The sequence below is a fragment of the Grammomys surdaster genome, unplaced genomic scaffold (assembly GCF_004785775.1).
Source record: "Grammomys surdaster isolate TR1022 unplaced genomic scaffold, NIH_TR_1.0 212, whole genome shotgun sequence".
Classification (NCBI taxonomy): Eukaryota; Metazoa; Chordata; class Mammalia; order Rodentia; family Muridae; genus Grammomys; species Grammomys surdaster.
The window spans coordinates 91250-111510 of NW_021604657.1; the positions used below are offsets into that span (position 1 = coordinate 91250).

Genomic DNA, 20261 nt, shown 5'->3' on the forward strand with positions numbered 1-20261 from the left:
TGAATTATCAGCTCCTGTCTCCAGGTTCCTGCCCTTCTAGAGTTCCTGTCCTGGCTTCCTTCAGTGATGGACTATGATCTGGAAGTTCAAGTCAAATAAATCCTTTCCTCCCCAAGTTGCTTTGGCTATGGGGTTTCATCACAGTCATAGTAGACATAGATAGACAACGGCAGACATTTTTTCTTAAATACTTGTCCATCATTATCAGCAGTATGTCTCTGAAGGCTGAGTGAGAGCTAAGGCTTGTCCAGTGACAAGAATTTTACTTGATCTGTGACCAAACACAGGAACTCCTCTGATTGCACCAACACGCTGAGCTGAGGCTGGTCACTCATGATGGATAGCCAAGGAAGTTGAGGTTCAGCCACGCCTGTGCCATGGATGGGCTCAGCTGGAACTCAGGCCCACAAAATATTGGGCCCTAAATATTGTGTATCCACCCAGGTTGCTTATTTTTCACTAGAAATTGTAGACCAGTCATTCTCAACTTGTGGGTCACTGACTCCTTTGGAGGTCACATATCAGATATCCTGCATATCAGATTTCAGGCCTGCCCTGAAAAAGAAGACATGGAATTCCATTGACCAGGGAGCACTGGGGCTGAGGAGACTCTAGGGGAAAGGTCTAGGCTCAGCTGGAGGCCTAGTTTCTACTAACTGTCCATGTGACTGTTAACTGGCCATGTGACTTCAGCCACTTCTTGGTGCCTTCCTTTCCTCATTCCTCTGGGACAGCAAATGGTATCTACTCAACAGGGCTTGTTAAAAAAGAAATTCGGTATACAAAGTCTAGAGCTGGGGTTGGCTTGTAAATAGACTCTAAAGGCTAGCCACAGCTGTCATCTGTCATTACTTTATCCCTATTGGTACACCACTCCATACACAGGGGGACTCTTTCAGTATTTAAACTTTGACTTTCTGAAAAATTGAATTACATAGGTTGCACATAGCAATGGGATTCACAGAGGTATTCTGACAGAGCTCATCCCCGGTGTTGAACTCTTAAGATTTCTCTGGTTCTCCGCCCTTGTCACCATCATTTCTGGACAGCTAGTTTCTTAGCTGGGCAATATGAGACTTGAGACATATGACTCACTGGACTGATGCCCCTCACACTTGCCTGACAAGGTCACAGGTGACTCAGGGCTGACTGCGGATAGAGACGACTTTTGTTCCTCGCAGCAAGTGGTAAAGCTGCCAGTAGCTTCCCAGAGCAGCATCCATTATTCCCAAATCATAGAATTCATCCATCGAGTCTATGCTGATGTTGACTTCTCTCAGTCTCTCTCTCTGTACCTTGGTACTGCCATTTTCCTGTGTTGTCCTTCACCTTTTGTTCTAGCCTGGCTCATTATGAATCGTTCCCAGATGATCACAGTGAAAAGGCTGTTATGGTGATCCCTCTCTTGCTTTCTCTGAGGAAGAGACAACTTACATAGTAGCTGTGACTGTCCCTCCCCACCTATGGCCAGCCTCTGTCAGCCCTGATGTACCTCAGGATCTCTGTATATGTTGTTGATTGTCCCTTGTTCTTAGCTCCTCCATCTGGCCTGAATTTGCCTGGAGGAACTCAAGACTCCAAACTGGGCTGAATCCTCTTGCTTGCAGACTGGGCTGCCCAAATCCTTGGTCAGTGGACAATCCTTGGGTTCTTAGCAACTTTAAACATGTGATCACTACTTGAGACTGTGTGCTTACTTACTGAGGACAGCTACCCACATGTAGCCCAGGAACCTACCACACCACAGGCCACTGTGTTGACTGGGGAGTGAGAAAATGAGGCCATTGGCAGTGGCTGCTCATTCCAGAGACTGGGCTAGGGAACACGGCCACAGTGTGGGTATCAGCCCACATTGTTGGCCCTGAGGCTGTGTGTGTTGCCAATGTTGTAGGCCTGGGTCCCTGGGTGCTATTTACTTCCTGGCATGTTGGGGCATGGATTGGAGTAGCACAGGCTCTAAGATGCCCGTTGCTGCCAACTAGCAGTTTCCTTTATATGTTTTTGACATTCCCCCTTTGCCCTCCTGGAGCATCACCTAAATTAAGATGGTCCCGGTGACTCTCTTAACGTCTGCCTTCCCCGATGCTTTTGTTCCTATCTCCTTACCATTCTTGGATTACCTTTCTCTTCCTCTGCCTTTGGAACCAGGACCGTTTATATCCTCTTCCCAGAAATCCTCAGACCCAGCCACAGTGGCATGGACTGTATCTGCTGGGTCCCCCCCACCCCCGCTGCTTGCTCAGTCCTCCCCATAGTAAAGTGGTACCAGGTGGCCAGCAGTTCCCACCTTGCTTCTGAGGACCCCAGTAAGGAAATCCCTATGTTGAAGATACCTCATTGTGTCACCTGGAGTTGTCGTCAGAGTCTGGGCTCTGCCAGTTCTATTCTCTGACAAACGAGGCTCTGCCACATGCCTTCACTGGGCTAGTTAGACAGACAGGCAATGAGGAAAAGCAGAGAAAGGAGAGACACATTCAGTGTGGCCCCATCAGGAAGAGGAACAAAGAAGGTGTATGGGAAACCTTTTCCTGGGAGACAAGCATCCTCCTCTAAGAGGATGCCAGGCTTCATTCAGCCATTGTCTTCTCCCAGCCTGTGAGTCCTAGGGAAATTACAATTCTCTAGAGGTCCATTGTCTCTAAGAGTGGGCCTACAGCGGCTCCTTTGGGTATCTTAAAGCTGAGGGGGCCCTCTATTAAGGGCTAGCCTTAGACTCTGAAGAGCTTCCCACCACTCCCAGAAGCCCTAGGCATTAGTACTCTGTCCTTCTGGGACAGCATCCAGTGACTCTGCAAATCTTTCTGCTGGGATTTTGCAGAGCTGACCTCTGGAGTGGAGAGGTCTGCCTATGGTGGCTGTGAGGTCTCATGCAGAGGGCTGCTCATGCTTCTGTCCACACCTTCCCAGGCACCCTAGGTCAGATCTGTTAGCAGTGTCACATTCTGTTTGGAAAACAGAACCTAAGGACTTAACAGTCACTGCCAGCAAGTGAGGAGATGGCTTTCCATTTAGAAAGGGTGGGTGTTTTTATAGTCACATCAGCAGAGACCACTTCGTGGTGTGGTGAGGAACACCTGAGGTCCCATGTTTAGCCAAAGAGCAATTTTCAGCATGGCATACTCGGTTGTCCCTTCATAATGGACACCTACATGATGCTTGTCCTCTCTGAGGGACCAGGGGGTCAGCTGCAGCCATTGGATGGAACAGCCACCAAGTCCTTATGGAATTCCCAGCAGTACTGGATTTTAGAATTGAAAATCTAGTCAATATCATGCCAAGAACAAGTTCCTTTCCAGCCTCAAAAGGACCTGCTAAACTCTCACCTCCACCCACTTCCTGGATTGTAAAACCGAGTCTGGAATCTAGGATGCTGTGCTGCCTCCTTCCTCTTCTAGCTAGAGTCATTCGGTTATTTCCCCTCTTCCGACTTGGGCTGAACACAGCAGGTACAGGGATTGGCTCAGGGGATCACCTCAGTTCTCTGGCTGAGTCACAGCCCAGCACAGGAGCCTGGTTGCTGACAAAACACTGTCTGGGGCCTCACTAGGGGGGGTCCAGACTTTGCCGAGTTAGAGCACCTGGGCTTCAGAGAATCCAGATTTTGTATTTTATGACCGACCATCTACTGTGAATGTTTGTGAAATAACTTATGTCCTGTTTGTGTGATCATCTTATAGGCAGCAGGCAAAGCTGGACCTAACTTTGCTAATCAGAGCTGTCTGGATGCGTTTGTGGTGTGTGTGTGTCCCAGTACCCAGGTTCATTTGTGGGGTAAGGGCTTTGGGCTGGACTTTATGTGTTCAATCCCCCACCCCCACCCCCTTCACCTGTCTTCAAATCTGGATAATTAAAAAAAAAAATTAAGGCCTTCTTTAGATGACAGAATGTAAGACTTGCTTTCTGGAAAGCTTTGGGGTGGGGGAGGTGGGGCAGGATGCCTTCACTCTGGAACTCAGAGCCCCAGGAATCTGTGGGCAGTGGAGGCAATCCTTGTGGCTGCCTGGGTTGTCCCAAGTGCAGCTGGAGCACTTCCACATCTGGCTTGATGCACAGAGTCACCCTGCCTGTGGAGATCGCCTGAGCTGCTGGGTGTGGAGCCTGGCTCAGTTCCCCTGCATGTCTGCAGTGGCCTTTGCAAGTGATGTGGTTTGTCTTGGACTGGGGACCTAGCTTGATTGGTGGAACACTTGATTGAGGGCAGAACCCCTCGAGTGGGATCTCCAGTACCACGGAAACCCAGTGTGGGGTTGGGCACCTGGAACTCCAGCAGTCTGAAAGCCGAAGGATTAGAAGTTCATGATCATCTTTAGAGACATAGAATTTGGGACCAGCCTGGGATACATAAGACACTCCCTCCCTGCCCCTCCCCACCAAGCTAATTTTTCTCAAGGTGGGAAGCACTCATCATTGTTCTGCACACCTTCTTTTCCCTGGTCTCCTGGATTGCTTGTGGCTGGCATCCACTTCTGACTTATATCCTCTCATATAGTTCCCGATGACATGTATATGATACTTGGACGCTCTCCTTGGCCTCCACGACCTCAGGTGTGTTCTCTAGCACCCTTCTTTAGAGTCTTGGCTGTTCTGTTCCCCAGAAAGCACTGCCGTTTTGGAGGGTCTTTGTATATATACTTTGATATTTATTACCTGAATGTAGCTCAGTTAGCAGATATGAAGCTCTAGGGTCCATCCCCAGAACGCACATGGTGGGGGGTATGGTTGTCTGTAATCTCAACACTTGAGAGGTGAAATAGGCAGATCAGAAGTTTTCTGGGTCATCCCTGAACCCATAGAAAGCTTGATGCAAGCCTGGGATATAGGAGTCCCTGTCTCCCAAACAGAATTAAACACAGTGTATTGTCCTTCAGGGTCTAGTGACACTGAGATTAACTTGGTCTGACTTGAGCCATTCCACCCTCAGACCTGGCATTGTCCGTTATTTATTCATTCCTGGCTTTGCAGCCCGGTGGTGCACGTAAGCCAGAAGGGAGGCAAGATGTGGGAGTACTAAGATTGGGAACTGATCCCTACCTACCTTGTGACACACTAGGGGAAGAACTAAGTGTAAGCTGCCTAAGGTCAAAAGGGGGTTAGGCTGTGGAAATTGAAGCCTTTGGCCGCCTACACCCGGGAAAGCCAAGGCAGACAGTCCAGTCTGGGGAGAGATGGGGTGCGATGGGGGAGGTGGGGATATGCGAGGGAAGTGGTGATGGTGGTGGTAGTGGTTGGGCGTCGGTGGGCCCTGAAAGCGTCCCGCAACACGCTCCTCCAGAGTCCCCTGACGCCGCCCCGGAGACTCCGCCTCCGTTCAGGTCCCGCCCCTTGCCGTGCTCTAGGCTGACAGCGGCTCACACCGGGTGTTTGCATACAAAGGCCGCCACACACACAAGCGCGCGCAAGCCGGCTCCTGAGTCCTCTTGGTGAGTAGCAGTGGGGACCCCGGGCCCAGCTTGCGCCCCAAAACCCACTACTGACACGTGGGACCCCGCAGGGAGGCCGTGTGGGCCGTGTCACATCCCCGGGCCTTCCCGTGGAGTGTTGAAGCTTGCAGGGACCCCCGCTGTCCGTCCGAGACCCGGATGAGATGCATCCCAAAGGGTTTAGGATTCCGGCTTTGTAGCCGAGGAAACTGAGTCCAGGCTTAGAGGTTGACCTTTGTGCCCAAGGGCACACCTCCCCTGGGTGGCAGCGAGCAGGGAACCGGGATTCTCAGGTAACCAGGCTCGCAGCGGGCCGCATGCAGCTTTGCAGTCTGGTGGGCACTGGGCCTGTGGCTCCCTGAGCCGTAGATGCGGGCATTTTTCTCTGAGGAAGGCCAGGGGGTTATAGAAGGGAAAGCAACGCTTTGGGAGTTATATTAAGTATTAATATTAAGTCATATTAAGGGGACAGAGTCAAGGTGGCTGGCTTTGTGTGGCCAGTAGTTGCTTCGGACACCCACCCTCCTTGGCAGGAAGGAGGCAGGAAAGAAAGCGGTGGGCATGTCTGGTCTGGGGCGTGTGGGAAAAAGCTGCTTCCCACTGGGTAGTGAAGTTGTGGAGTCGATGAGCCTGTAACGGTTCTTGGAGGAGAGGATGGTGGTCCATGGGGATTCAGACATTTACTATCCATCGTTTGTTCCATAAAATAAGTTTTATGAATGAAAGCAGTTAAGGACCACTAAGGGGACTTTCTTGTGTTCCCAGAAAGGCTGAAAGATCCCAGTGTGTTTGGTTCCCCATGTTGACAAAGCTTCCTGTTTGCTGACAGCGCTTCTGCTGTCACGGGTTTTGTGTGTGTGGGTGTGTGTTTTTGTCCCTTATCCCTGCTTGTATAGGGCCTGGTGGTTGGGTTGGGAAGCCTGGGGCCTGTGTTTGGTTTTGTCTTGGTGGCTGTCCCACCTCACGTGATTTCTACCCTCTTTAGGCGGCAGTTAGCAATGTTCTTGTGATGCTTGTCACTTTGTTGAAAGGGACAGCATGCCCAATCTTGTTGCCTGGGTGATAAGTTGGAGTTCAGATGAAGGAGATAGGATCCTTGGTTGCTGTTCTGTGCGGGGGGTTGGGGGGTGGGGGGGTGTAGGGTGTCTGCTGGTGGGGGCCGGGGCGGGTCTTGGCTTATCTATTGCTCTCAGAGCTTCAGGCTAGAGAGAGGGAAAGGTCAGTAGATGGCAAGACAACTGACTACTGATAGCTGGAAATCCACGGGCCAGAGACGTCACTTGTGGAGCCTGATTATCAGTTTCCCTATCTAGAGTGAGAGAAAAGCCACACTTCATTTGCTAGCCTGGTGTTCCAATGAACCGGGATGCCTCAGAGCAACTTCTGACTGTTACTCAACCCTCAACCGGGGAGCTCAGGGTACCACTGAGGTCTCTCTGTAGGGCTGGTCGGGTCCTGGCTACCTAAGGCTAGCCCCTGGTCTGTAACTGAGCTGTCACTCTTTCCCCGCCTTAGATTGTGAATGCATTTTTTCTGTGTCTTTTCTCTCTTAGATTCAGGGTCTGTAAGGGACCAGTAAAGGTATGAATTGATTTGAGCAAGTGTGCGGGTGGGATGTTGAGGGGACAGGTACCTTGTTCCAGGATAGCTGGGCATGGGGTTGGTCTCCGGTGTATTTTAACAGCCCTGGCTTCTGGAGCCTTTTGAAAACAAACAGAAGGGAATGGTGGTGGGCGATTCAGCTGTACTCGAACGTCTTCGTGTGTAAACTTGGAGCTGTCCTCTTGACCTTACTGTCTTGCCCAAGCTAGCCTGGAACTCAAGGTCATCCTGCTTCAGCCTTCTTGGTGCTAGAATCTTAGGTGTATGTCACCATACCCTGCCTGCCTTGAACCATGAATATATACTTCCAATATCCTAGTATTTATCTGATTTAGTAGTGTCCCCTGCTCTGTGTGTGTGTGTGTGTGTGTGTGTATGTATGTGTAGGTATAATCTACATACTTTAAATATAAACACACATGAAGTACACTGGTGTGGGAGACTTAGTGCAGTATTTTTTGGAGCTGTTTGTTACCATTAGGTCAGTACCCAGGTTTTACCTGGGACGTTGACTAGAATGACTATTCGTAGGCTACTCCCTAGTACCTCTGGGTGCTTGGTGCTGTTGGAATCACCCATTCTACAGGCTCAAAATGGAGCCACAGTTCTCTTGGACACTGAGGGGATTTGTGACCATTACTAATGGCTGATGCAGGATTGCAGAGAGGTGCACTGATGTACAAAGGTCCCAGGAGCAGAGTATTCTTGACCAAGATGTGCATCTGGACAGAGGGCTCTCGAAAGTGTGTGAAAAGACACTGGGGCTTCCAAGGAGAGCAAAGGTCCTGTGCCCTGCAAGGGAGCTAACGGTTAAGGGCTGGCGAGGTTCTTAGTCCCAACCCAGGCCAGTGCCACAGAGCACAGGGGCCACACTGGGTCTTCTATGTGTCCTTCTCCTGCTGGCCAGGCCCTGGGTGCTTCTTGGCAGGGACCTGAGGACACTCATTACCTGGGATTATAATACGCACTTGTTGCCAGAGCTCAGCTCTGAGAAGTCTGATGTCACTTAGCTGACCTTCCAGCCCCAGAGCAGGGATCATGTCCTAGTTGTCCCTGCTACTGTGGCCTCGTTTCTTTTAAGATGAAGGCTAATGAGAACCTTGTTAGAAGCAGTATTCAGAAATGTGTGTGTGTGAGATTAGGCATGTCACAGCTTGTGTGTGTGTGTGTGTGTATGTGTGAGATTATGCATGCCACAGCATGAGTATGGAGGTCAGAGAACAACTTCCTAGAGTCTTATCCCTACCCCTGCATTTATGTGGGCTGCAGGGATTGAACTCAGATCCTTAGGTTTGCCAGCAGACAGCTTTGCTTGGTGAGCCACCTCACCAGGTCCTTCATGCCCCTTTTCTGCTGAGTAGTTTTCGTTGAAGTGGCAGCCCTGAGGCCAAATGTTCTCCCTGAGGGAGTTCTCAGACTCCCCACTAAAAACTGATGTGAAAGCAACACTTGTATATATGGAAAAGTCAAGGTCTCCTGCCCACTGGCTTGCTTGCAGCCCCGTGAGTGGGTGTTTATGGAGTGTACAACTCCCTTCCACTCTGAATAGATGTATCCTATTCCATATATAGTGTGGATGGTTCATAATTTATTAATTCAGGGTCTTATAGATCTCCAAAAGTGATTTCTGCTTTTCCCTGTCACAGTCAAGTCTGTAATTACTGCTACTCACAAAGATCTTGTTGTTTCTGGGGGCTGGTGAGATGGCTCAGCAGGTAAAGGCACCTACTGCCAAACAGGATCACTCCAGTCTGATTTCTGGAAGCCACATTCTTGGAAAGAAAGCACGAACTCTCGCTAGTTCCATGGAAAGAAAGAACTGATTCCCTCTAGTTGTCCTCTGAGATCCACATGCATCCTGTGGCACATGTATGCATGTCCCTGTGTGGACACACACACACTCTAAAAACATAATCTATCTGTAGAATCAATTCTTGCCAAGAATTGCTGGGGTTTGCTAGTTGTATGTCAATCGGGCAATTCTTTCTGGGACTTTGTCCTGTTGATGACTGGAACACTGAGTGTATGGCTTGTGATTTTACTCTCACTATTGGGGTATTTATGAAATATTTTTGTTTGGAGCCTTCTGAAAGTCCTTAAAAATTAAACATTTTGTGCAAGTGTGTGCAAGGGTGTGTGTATGTTTATGTGTGCAGGTATGTGTGCAGACAGGTGGGTATGTTTGTGTGTGTATGCAGATGTGTGCCCATTCAGCAAGTGTGTGTGTGTGTGTTCAGATGTGTATGTGTTGTGGGCAGGTGCATATTGTCTGCATGCAAGTTTGTATGTGCAGGTGGGTGTATACATGTGCACATGCATGTTGGTTGCCAGAGGTTGACATTATCTTCTCTAGGGACTTTTTATCTTTTGAGCTAGAGTCTCTTAACTAAACTTGTTGCTACTGATTGACTTGGATTCACTGTCCTGGGAAGTCCCAGGGATCTCACTGTTTCCTCTCAGTTCCTCCCCAGTGGTTTGTGCCAGCCTTTTATGCTGGTGCTGGGATTAAATTCAGGTCAACATATTTTGAGACATGTACTTTATGGACTGAGCCATCCCTCTTTTGATTTGCATATCTGCAGGAATCTGGGTTGATGACTTCTCATGCATAATTGTCCAGGAATCCTTTACTGTCTTATGAGCCCCTTGTGTTATTGTGACAAGTTTACAATGGAACTCACCTGAGGCCACCCTCACATGACCTTAATATTGTAGGTGGTGGAATGGCATTGACATTTGGACCAAGTGTAGACTTTTCTAATATCCCAACTAGATGAGGCGTCACAAGACTTGTGGCACTTTTTGATGGTGTCCCCAGGCTATGTCTGGGACAGTGTGAGACTGGGGTGGTGGCTGTGCCAAGCCCTTGGAGAATGCCAGGATTGATGAGGGAGTCACATGGCCTCCAGTCCAGGTGGGGGGAGGGCAGGCCTTGAAGTGGGCCTTCCTTCCCAATATGAGCTCCACATTAATCTAGGAAGATGGTACCTAGAGATGGCATTTCAGAGAACTTAGTGATGATTTAGAATGCCAACCGAGAAGCAGCTACATTAAAGAAAAGAAAAGGAAAGAAGAGAAAATAAAATAAAAAGAACTGTATTTTGTGTCTGCAGAGTTTCTGAAGGCCCTGGCTTATGGTAGAGCGGGGGTTCTCAACCTGGGGGGGGGAGGTCTCGACTCTTTTACAGGGGTTGCATATCAGATATCCTGCATATTGGATGTTTACATTACTATTCATAACAGTAGCAATTTATAGTTATGAAGTAGCAATGAAAATAATTTTATGGTTGGGGGGGTCATCACAACCATAAAGGGTTGCAGCATTGGGAAGGCTGAGAACCACTGTTATAGAGAGTTCCAGGCTTGTCAGAGGATTCTGTAAGACATGGTGAAGTTCTCCTTCAAAATATAGTTGAACCAGGGATCTTGGTCTTCTGTCTCCAGTGTGTTAAACCCTGCCAGGTACAATGAATATCTTGCCAAACTTCAAGATAAAAACCAGTAGACCTAGCATACTTTAAAGTAGTCTGGTGGCTAATGTCTTCAAGCAGGTCCGTTGAAAATGTCAGCATTAGAGTTTGTTCTCTATGACTCCTCTGAACTTCTTTCACAGGCACTTGTCCATGTGCTTTCTTTTTCAGATCAAACCTCTTTCCCTTCCTGCCTCCCTAAGTGCTTTTCAAGGAAACCAAAACTCCTCTGCAGTGATGTGATTATGGACCTGTTTATTTCCCTCTGCCTGGGCAGGCTTATTCCAGCTGCTTATCTTCAGGCTAATGGAATTATCCCCTTCCCTGAGAGCTTTTCAATGCCAGTGAAGCTGAAGGAAGTGAAAGTTGGGACTTTACGTTTAGTGGTTTGATTGTATAGAACTTTTAAAGAAAATGTTGCATGGGGCTTATTTAGAAGAGCCTAGTGTGGAGCAGGGGCAGAGAAAAAAAAGCCCTGATTTCAGCCCAGCAGGTGCCTGGCTTACTGTGGCTTGCTAAAGCTCACTGTGTGTACATGCCTCCTAGGGAAGAGTTGTCCCTTGCACTTCAAGTCTTATTTTTTTGAGGCAGGGTCTCACATAGTATAGGCTGCCCTCAAACCTAGAATGACTGAATGTCTGATTTTCCTGCCTTTACAAAACTCCCCGGTACTGGGACTGCAGGCTGCACCACTGTGCCTGGTTTATGCAGTGCTGGGGATTGAACCCAGGGCTTTGTGTGTACCAGATGTACGCTCTACCAACTGAGCTACATCCTCAGCCCTTAAATAGTTTAAAAGTATACCTTAGTTACCTTAGTATACTAAGTATACCTTAGTTAAGGTATACTTAGTTTAAAGTATACCTTAGTTAGGGTTTCATTGCTATGAAGAGGTACCATGACCAAGGTAACTCTTATAAAGGCGAGTATTTAATTTGGAGCTAGCCTACAGTTTCAGAGATTTAGTCCATTGTCTGGATGGATGGATATCTGTCTGTCTGTCTGTCTGTCTGTCTATCTATTTATCTTAAAGGTTTATTAATTTATTTAATGTATATGAGTACACTGTTGCTCTCTTCAGACAAGCTAGAAGAGGGAATTGGATCCCATTACAGATGGTTGTGAGCCACCATGTGGTTACTGGGAATTGAACTCAAGACCTCTGGAAGAGCAGTCAGTTCTCTTAACCACTGAGCCATCCCTCCATCGTTTTAGTCCATTATCATCATGGCAGGAAGCATGGCAGTGTGCAGGCAGACATGGTGCTGGGGGAGCTGAGAGTTCTACATCTTAATCCCCTGGTAGCCAGGAGGAGACTGGAATTGTTTCACACTGGGTGTAACTTGAGCATTTAAGACCTCAACACCTCATTCCCACAGTGACACACTTCCTCTGACCAGGCCACACCTTCTCCAATAAGGCCACACCTCTTAATGGTGCTGCTCTCTCTGGCCAAGCATTCATTCTACAGGGGACCATTCCTATTCAAACCACCACAGTGTACACTCAGTACAGCCATCAGCACACACCTCTGGATCAGAAACTTTTTGTCCACAGTCACTCCACATCTCTGCTGCCTCTCAGCCCCTGGTAGTTGCTGTTCTACTCATGTGACTTCTCTGGTAGGCCTTTGATATTTGTCCTGTTTTGACTGGCTTCTTTCACTCACCTCACTGTCATCCTGCCTTATCCATATTGTGGTAGCTTGCAGAATCCCCTCCCCTCCTTTTCTTGCATTTGTGTATGTGATTGGGTATATATGTGTGTGTGTGTGTACATGTGTGTCATGGTTTGAGTATATTTGGCCCAAGGAGTGACACTATTATAGGTGTACCCTTGTTGGAGTAGGTGTATCACTATGGGCTTTAAGACCCTCATCCTAGCTGCCTGGAAGCCAGTATTCTGCTAGCAGCCTTCAGATGAAGATGTAGAACTCTCAGGTCCTCCTGTACCATGCCTGCTTGGCTGCTGCCATGTTCTGGTCTTGATGATACTAGACTGAACTTTTGAACCTGTAAGCCAGCCCCAATTAAATGTTGTCCTTTTAAGAGTTGCCTTGGTCATGGTGTCTGTTCATAGCAGTAAAACTCTAATTAAGATAGAAGTTGGTACCAGGGACTGGGGTATTGCTGTGATAGGCCTGCACATGCTTTTGTTTGGAGGAATGTGGATTTGGGGACTTGAGAAAGCAGTCGAGTGCTTTAAATGGGGCTTAATGGGCTATTCTAGTAAGAATATGGAAGACTTTGTTACTGAGTACAATTTGAACTGTGCAGACCTGGCCCAAGAGATTCCAGTGGAGAAAAACTTCAATATGTGGCCTAGAGACTGTTTTTTTGTGGTATTTTGGTGAAGACTGTGGCTGCTTTTTGCCCTTGTCTGAAGAGTCTGCCTGAGGCTAAGAGGTAAAGAGACTCAGAATAATTAATTGTATTGACAAAGGAAGTCTCAGAAATGCCCATCACAGACTTTGCTCTCTGGTTAAGTCTCATGAAGAGTGTTTTGAATAAGCATAGCAAGCTGAGAAAGGAAAAATATAAAATATATGGTTCGAGTATCAAAGGGGCATCAGGAAGTGAAATGGAGCTGAATCCTGTATTCAAGGATATTAAATTGAATTAAGGGGGTGGTGATCGTGGGGCAAGTTAGATCTAGCTAAATTTAGATTCAAGCCTTGTGGTACACACCTTTAATCCCTGGAGACATGCAGATCTCTGAGTTCAAGGTCAATCTACATACAGAGCAAGATCCAGGACAAAAAAGCTTAGGCAGTGAAGAAGTTGGAAATGAGGAAACTGGTGATAATGTAATAGAACAAGGGGCCATATTTTAGTTCCTGCAAGCAGCAGAACTCAGCAGCTTTGGCCATGTGGCTCTGGCTTTAGAGTCAAGAGGAGAAGGAAACTACTGAGACAATTGATGCTCGTTAGCTGGAGCTAAGAAATTAGTGGTGATTAAGAAGAGACGAGCATCACTGAGGTGAAATCTTCTAGGGAGTGTTTTTCTGAGATCACAAAGAAGCTGTGTTCCAGAGATAGCCAAGGTTGTACCTCCTGCTGCAGCTGGACTTGATGATGTTAAGAGTCACCCAGGTGGTACTAGTTTTGAAGGTATGAAGTGGTCATGAAGAGCAACTGAGGCTTGGCACCATGAAGAGAGCCTAGTTGCAGGAGAAGACCCCAGTGTATTGGAGATGCCAGTACCATGATCACCAAGAACAGCAATGGCAGTGGAGTGATCAACCTGAGCTTAGAGTGCTATAGAAGACAGAGCTGGAGAGGTGATGTCAGGCCTTTGGAGGAGCCCAGAAGATTGTGTGTAGATCCCAGACATTGAAACAAGAAGCTATAACATTGAAGTTGTCTTGGAAACCCCAAGATAGTTCAAATGCCAGAGCCATGGGCTATCTGCTGAGGAAAGCTGCTAACAGGGAGTGGAACCAACCCAGGAAAAGAAGTTTGTTGCTGCCAACAAAAATGAAAAAGGAGTTGGAAATCTGAAAATTGCTTTGACATCAGACATGGTGATACAGAGTTTGGAGTGTGTCCATCTGGTTTCCTGTCTTGATTCAGGGATTACAGTTAAGTGACTGGAGCTCAGAAGAGACTTTGAACTTTGGACTTTTAAAATTGTTGATACTGCTATAAACTATGGGGACTTTGGAAGTTGGACTAAGTGTACTTTTTTTATGAACCCCATAGACTCAAGCCTATGGGGGGCCAGGGAGAGGAATATCATGGTTTGAATATGCTTGGCCCAGGGAATGGCACTATTAAGCGGTGTGGCCTTGTTGGAGTGGGTGTGTCACTTTGGGCATGGGCTTTAGGACCCTTATCCTAGCTGCCTGGAAGTGAATATTCTGTAAGCCTTCAGATGAAGATGTAGAGCTTTCAGCTCCTCCTGCACCGTGACTGCCTGGATGCTGCCATGCTCTCTTCTTGATGATAATGGACTGAACTTTTGAACCTGTAAGCTTATAAGAGTTGCCTTGGTCATGGTGTCTGCTCACAGAAGTAAAACCCTAACTAAGACAATGTGGGTAGAGGCTAAGAGTGGACATTGGGTGTCTTCTTCTCTCTCCTGACCATACTAAGGTCAGGGACTCTCACTGAACCCAGAACTCACTGATTGGGCAGGCCTAGGGAGACTTTTAAATCTCTAAGTCCACCCCCAGTAATATACTTCTAGCATGGCTGCATTACCTCAACCTCTTCAAGACAGTGTCACCAACTGGGACCAAGTGTTCAAATGCCCGAGTCTATGGGGGAGATTTCTCATTCAAGCTATCACATTGATGTAACTTCCTTTTGACTATGAATACCTTGAAAATGTATTCCTGCACTGGCTTCTACCAGTCCAGAAGTTAAGAATCTCATTGGGTAACACTTGAAGCCTGGAAGCAGTTTTCTGTCTTCACTGTACCCTGCTTATGTAGTCTCAGCCAATTATCAGGCAAAAGTCTTTATGTCTGACTTTCTGTGTCCTGTGACTGTTACAATCTTATGCAGCTGTCCTGACAGTGGAACACAGGACTCGGGGAACCGAACCTGAACCTGTGCTGTCAGCCTGGGCTCACTCACATTCGCTCTAGACTAAACCATCCTGTACTCTTTGCAGTGAGAGCTGTGTTTGCTCCATGTTGGGGAAAATATCAAAGTCGGTCTTAGCTGAGCTGGCCTGGGCTGAGGCTTCCTTGTCCAAGAACTTGGTCTGTTTCTCAGTGGTGAGCACAGGACTGGAGAGTTGAGACTTTCCCTCTTTTGCCAGTCTCAGCAAAAGTTAAAATCTCAAGTTTAATGTAGAGGGTGACATTCTGGGGAAGAATGTTAGGGTTGCAACATTGTGCTTTTTAAGTTACAGGTATTTTGGGGAATTCTACATCTCCTGTTTTATTTTTTTTCTCCTGCCTCCACCTCCCATGTGCTGAGATTACAGGGATGTGCCATCAGTGACTGATATTTTGGTTATAGGAGCATCAGTTCTCTATCACAAGCCTGTGACAGGGACTCTGTCTTTTATATGAGCTGTAGTGCCAGGCCCTGTAGGGTAGAAGTCCCAAAGGTTTACTGAGGATGGTGGTTGGCTAGCTGGTTGGGTAAGTGCCCTAGCAAACGTGTCCCCTGCAGTTGTCAGAGAATAGGTGGCTAGGCAGGGACTAGACAGAGACTGATAAAAGCCATCGTCTCCCTGTTGACTAGGATTCAGTGTCAGAATGCAATACAGGCTGACTGTTGGAGAAAAATTATCAACTGTTGTCCTGGGCCATGGTCCCTGTATACTAACTACAGTACTGAATGGACTTGTAAGATATGCCCATGTTGAAGCAGTGGCATGCTTTCGCGGAAACCAACTGCTTCCTGATTGGATCTGAAGTCTGCTGCATGGAGGAGAATGCATGGCTAACACTACGTGTAGAACTGATCAAAATCTGTGGCTGGAGGTCACAGGCCCTATGAGGGGAATCTGTTACTGATGTGGGGGAATCTACTACTAATGTTTTGCCAAATGGTGTATGTGTGTGTGTGTGTGTGCCACATGCCACTGCAGATGTGAGGAGGTTAGAGGATCAGAGGGATCTCTGGGATCAGTGGGAGTTGGTTCCCATTCCTCTATGGTATCCTGCAGAATGAAGTCAGGTTTTCAGGCTTGGTGGCAAGTTCTTACCAGCAGAGCCATCTTGCTAGCCCCTGAACAGTTAATATTTACACATACAGGCAGGTGCAGCTCTTAGGCTCCGTCAGAGATACTTTCAACCGTGTCAGAGATTCGTTGCTATAGAGAGACACCATGACAATGGTAACTCTTACAAAGGAAAACATTAATGGAGCTGGCTTACAGTTTCGGAAGTTCAGTCCATTACCATCATGGCAGGAAGCATGGCAGCCATGCAGGTAGGTATGGTGCTGGAGAAGGAGCTTCTGAGACCTCAAAGCTGTTCCTCTATTTCCCCAGCAAGGCCACACCTACTCCAACAAGGCCACACCTCCTAATAATGCTACTCCCTATGGACCTATGAGGGCCATTTTTATTCAAGCCACCACATGCAGCGAGCACTGGTTAAAATGGGGCCTCCTAACTCATCAAAGTGTTGAGAGTAAGTGACTGCTGAGTGCTTTTGGCCCTAACTGGGACATCAACGTCACCCCCTTTGAGGCCCAGGAAACATCATGGAAGACTGCTTGGCATGGAAGGACTGCAAGAGTGGAAGAATGAGGAGGAGTGTGAAATCTTTTCCATGCTGTCATGTTTCCCAGGTCCTATTGTGAGGTACTTCCTCTGCCTAAGGCACACATACAGAGTGGTGGTCTCTTTACTCCAGTGTCCTAAGCTTTCTTGTGTTTGATGTTGAGGTAAAGCACAGATATGAGAGATCACATTCATAGTCATCCTGGCATGCTTCTTGTGTTAGGATTCTGGGCCTCTCTTTTCTGGACCCTGTGGTGGGAAGGATACTGGGCTTCTGGATGGGGTGGGAGAAATGGGCCTGCACAGGGGTGTTGTGGAGAACATTACAGAAACAAAGTGATGTGGGCAGAGCGTGAGAGTAGATGTGTTCAGTGCATGGTTGAAACAGAGTGTTGAGTTGGAGGCTCTGGGCGACCTCCCCTTGTTAGTTGCTCTTGTGAACTTGTATGTTCTGTCTGTCTTTCAGGTTCAGACAATGAATTACGTGGGGCAGTTGGCCGGCCAGGTGTTTGTGACAGTGAAGGAGCTCTACAAGGGGCTGAACCCTGCCACACTGTCAGGATGCATCGACATCATTGTCGTCCGCCAGCCCAATGGCAGTCTGCAGTGCTCCCCTTTTCACGTCCGCTTTGGGAAGATGGGTGTCCTACGCTCCCGAGAGAAAGTGGTGAGGCCTGGTACCCCCCTCCTCAGAGCACCAGGGTGCTGTCTCCTGCCCTGAGTGCTCAGACTCATCCTTCAAGAAGCCTCTTTGCACAGTTTAATGCTCACTAGTGAGCACATTGTTCCAGGCACTATGGCATCGAAAGTTACTCTAAGATGTTGGGCACACCCATTCCACTGCTAATCAAGTGTGAGGCTCAGAAGGCAGGGCAGGAGAGCATGGCATAACGAGGCAGGGGTGGCTTTTAGGCTATTTCTCAGGAAAACTCAAGGCTGAGGATCACCTGGCCACCTAGTCCCTCCTGTGCCTGGGGCCTGGTTCTGTGTTCTAAGTTGCTCTTCTATGTGGTCTGGCTCCCTCTCAACATGGTGACTGTTTATGAGGGAATAGGTGGACATGGTGTTTTTATGGCCTGGTTTCAGAAGCTCCATGGAGTTACTTCTGGTTGGGTGCCAGTCACAGTTCCTCATCCTCAGAGAGGGGAAGCGTGTATACTGGTAGGGAATGGGAAAGTTCTGGATCAACAGTGGAGGTATTAAAAAGGACCAGCGTAGCCATATTTGGAAACCCAAGTTCCCTTTCCACTTCCCCAGTGTTCAGGGCAGGTGTGCTTGGGTTAGGGACACCAAGTGAGATGTGAGGTGCTTTCAGGGATGCTCACTGTGTTCTTAACTGTGTTCCCCACTTCAGGTGGACATAGAAATCAACGGGGAGTCTGTGGATTTGCACATGAAATTGGGAGACAATGGAGAAGCATTTTTTGTTCAAGAGACTGACAACGATCAGGTGAGGAGGGCTGGTTGTCCAGGGTCGCTCCAGGGTGTGGAGACACAGCAGGTAGGCCCTAGGAGAAGGAATTCTGAGCCCTTTGCCAGGTAGAAGCTGGCATCAGAACAGAGACTGAGCAGTCTACCTGTCAGTTGGACTGAGCCAGGCAGGCAGCATGTATGCTGAGACCACAGAGACCCAGTTCTGGCCTGTCTCAACTAACTTACCATTTCCAGGAGACAGAGGGACTAACATCATCCACTGGCTGAATATGTGCTGGTGTAGAAACCTGAAATGCCTGACTATTCTCAGTTTTATTTAGTTTATTATTATTGTGTGTATGTGGGGCATGCGTGTATGATGTATATTTATGTGTGTGTATTCATGACTGTACCCATGCACATAGTGTCTCTCTCTGACACTGTCCACCTTAGTTTTGAGACAGGGTCTCTTGTGGAACTTGAAGCTTGTTGCTTTGGCCATTCTGTCTGGGCATCGATCTTTGGTGCTTCTTCTGTTGCGGTTCCCTGATTCTGGGTTCCAGCAGGTGTTGACATCATGGCCAGCTCTTACATGGATGCTGCAGATTTGAATGCAAATCCTCTTAACTTTCACAGCAAGTAGTCTTACCCATGATGTCCTGGCAGCTTTACTGAGATACCTATCACAAGTATGGCTCAGCGGTTTTTAGTCTGTTCATAGATACATGCAGCCATTGAACTGGTCAGTTTCAGAACACTTTAGTCACATGAAGAAGAAATATCACCTCTTAAACATACCACTTCTTTATATTCAGCCAGCCTCCTAGCACCTGACCCTAGAGCAACTGCTAAGTTACCTTGTGTATAAATTTCCCTATTTTGAGTTTTCATACGAATTAAGTATTGCAGGAGGCTGCGCTCATACCTGGTGTCTTTTACTTTACTCAACGCTTCAAGCTTCAGCTGTGTCGCCACACATACCTGAATTTCAATTTTGACACTAGTTTGTTTATTTTTGGAGGTGCATGTGTGCCACTGCATGTGTGGACGTCAGAGGACACCTGAGTGCTGGTTCTCTTCTTCCCTGTGTGGATCCCAGAGGTGGAACTTTGAATTGTCAGGCTAGGCAATACGTGCTTTACCCACTGAGCCAACTTTTGGGCCCTATTAGTGTTTTCAGTGGCTGAATAGTTTGATATACAACACTTTGTTTACCTGAGTTGTTTCTTGAGGGACTCTTGGACTGTTATCTTTTGGCTGTGTGAGTAATGGTGTTGTGAACATTCGTATTCAAGTTTCTGTGAGGACCTGTGCTTTGGTCTGGCTCCCCGCTCCCAATCCTCCCTCCCCCATGCCCTCTCCCTCCCTGTGTGTGCTCAGGAGTGAAGTTACTGGGTTGAGAAGTTTAGCACTTTGAGGGGCTGGGCTAGGGGGAAGACTCAGTGGTTTAGGGGTGCCTGCTCCGCAAGGTTGAGGACCTGAGTTTAAATCTATGTCACCCAGGTTAAGACAAGCTCAGTACGCAGCTGTGTCTCTAGCCTTGCAGAGACAGGGGGATTGCCAGCCAGCCTCACTGAAGCAACCAGCTTCAGGTTCAGTGAGAGAGATTCTGTCTGAGCTCAGTAGGGTGGAGAAGGATGGAGTAAGATGTTCAGAGGCCCTTCTGGGGCTCCATGCAGTGATCTTTTGCAGGGGTACCTTGCTGAACCTATTTAAGCTGATTCCTTCCTGGGAAGGAGGTTCCATGGAGCCTCAAGTAATAAAACCGAGTGCCTGCAATTTAAATGATCCCAGGCTAGTATTCCCGTTATCTACCTGAGGGAACAGCTTCTGGGCTCGAAGCCAAGGGCTGCTTCTGCCCCACTGTCTGCTGTAGGCCCCACAGCCTCCAGGCAACTCCTGTCTGAATGGGAAGCCCTGAATTCACTAGCTGGCTTATTATAACCTCCTATTGCTGCTGGCTGAGACCATTTTAGGCTCTTGGAGATGAGTAGTTTGGGGCTCCTCTGCCACAGAGGCTGTGTACCAGCTGGCTAGCTCAGCATCAGTGGCTGCCGGGAGCCTGCTGGAAGTGGAGACTTACACATTGTCACCATTGCTGCCCTTTACTTAGGCCAGCTCTACCCTTCTACACGTCTTTCCCTTCTACACGTCTTTCCCTTCTACACGT

General features: G+C 47.9%; 1 protein-coding gene across 1 annotated transcript in view; it reads left to right on the forward strand.

Moving 5' to 3' along the window:
• Positions 1-5361: 5361 nt before the first annotated feature.
• Positions 5362-20261, forward strand: part of Lpin1 (lipin 1) — a 62163-nt gene continuing 47263 nt past the window's right edge. Inside the window, exons 1-3 of the mRNA XM_028772246.1 lie at positions 5362-5420; positions 17145-17345; positions 18033-18128. Of these exons, the coding sequence (XP_028628079.1) occupies positions 17154-17345; positions 18033-18128 (288 nt within the window). The 5' untranslated portion in view covers positions 5362-5420; positions 17145-17153. The remainder of the gene's footprint in view (positions 5421-17144; positions 17346-18032; positions 18129-20261) is intronic.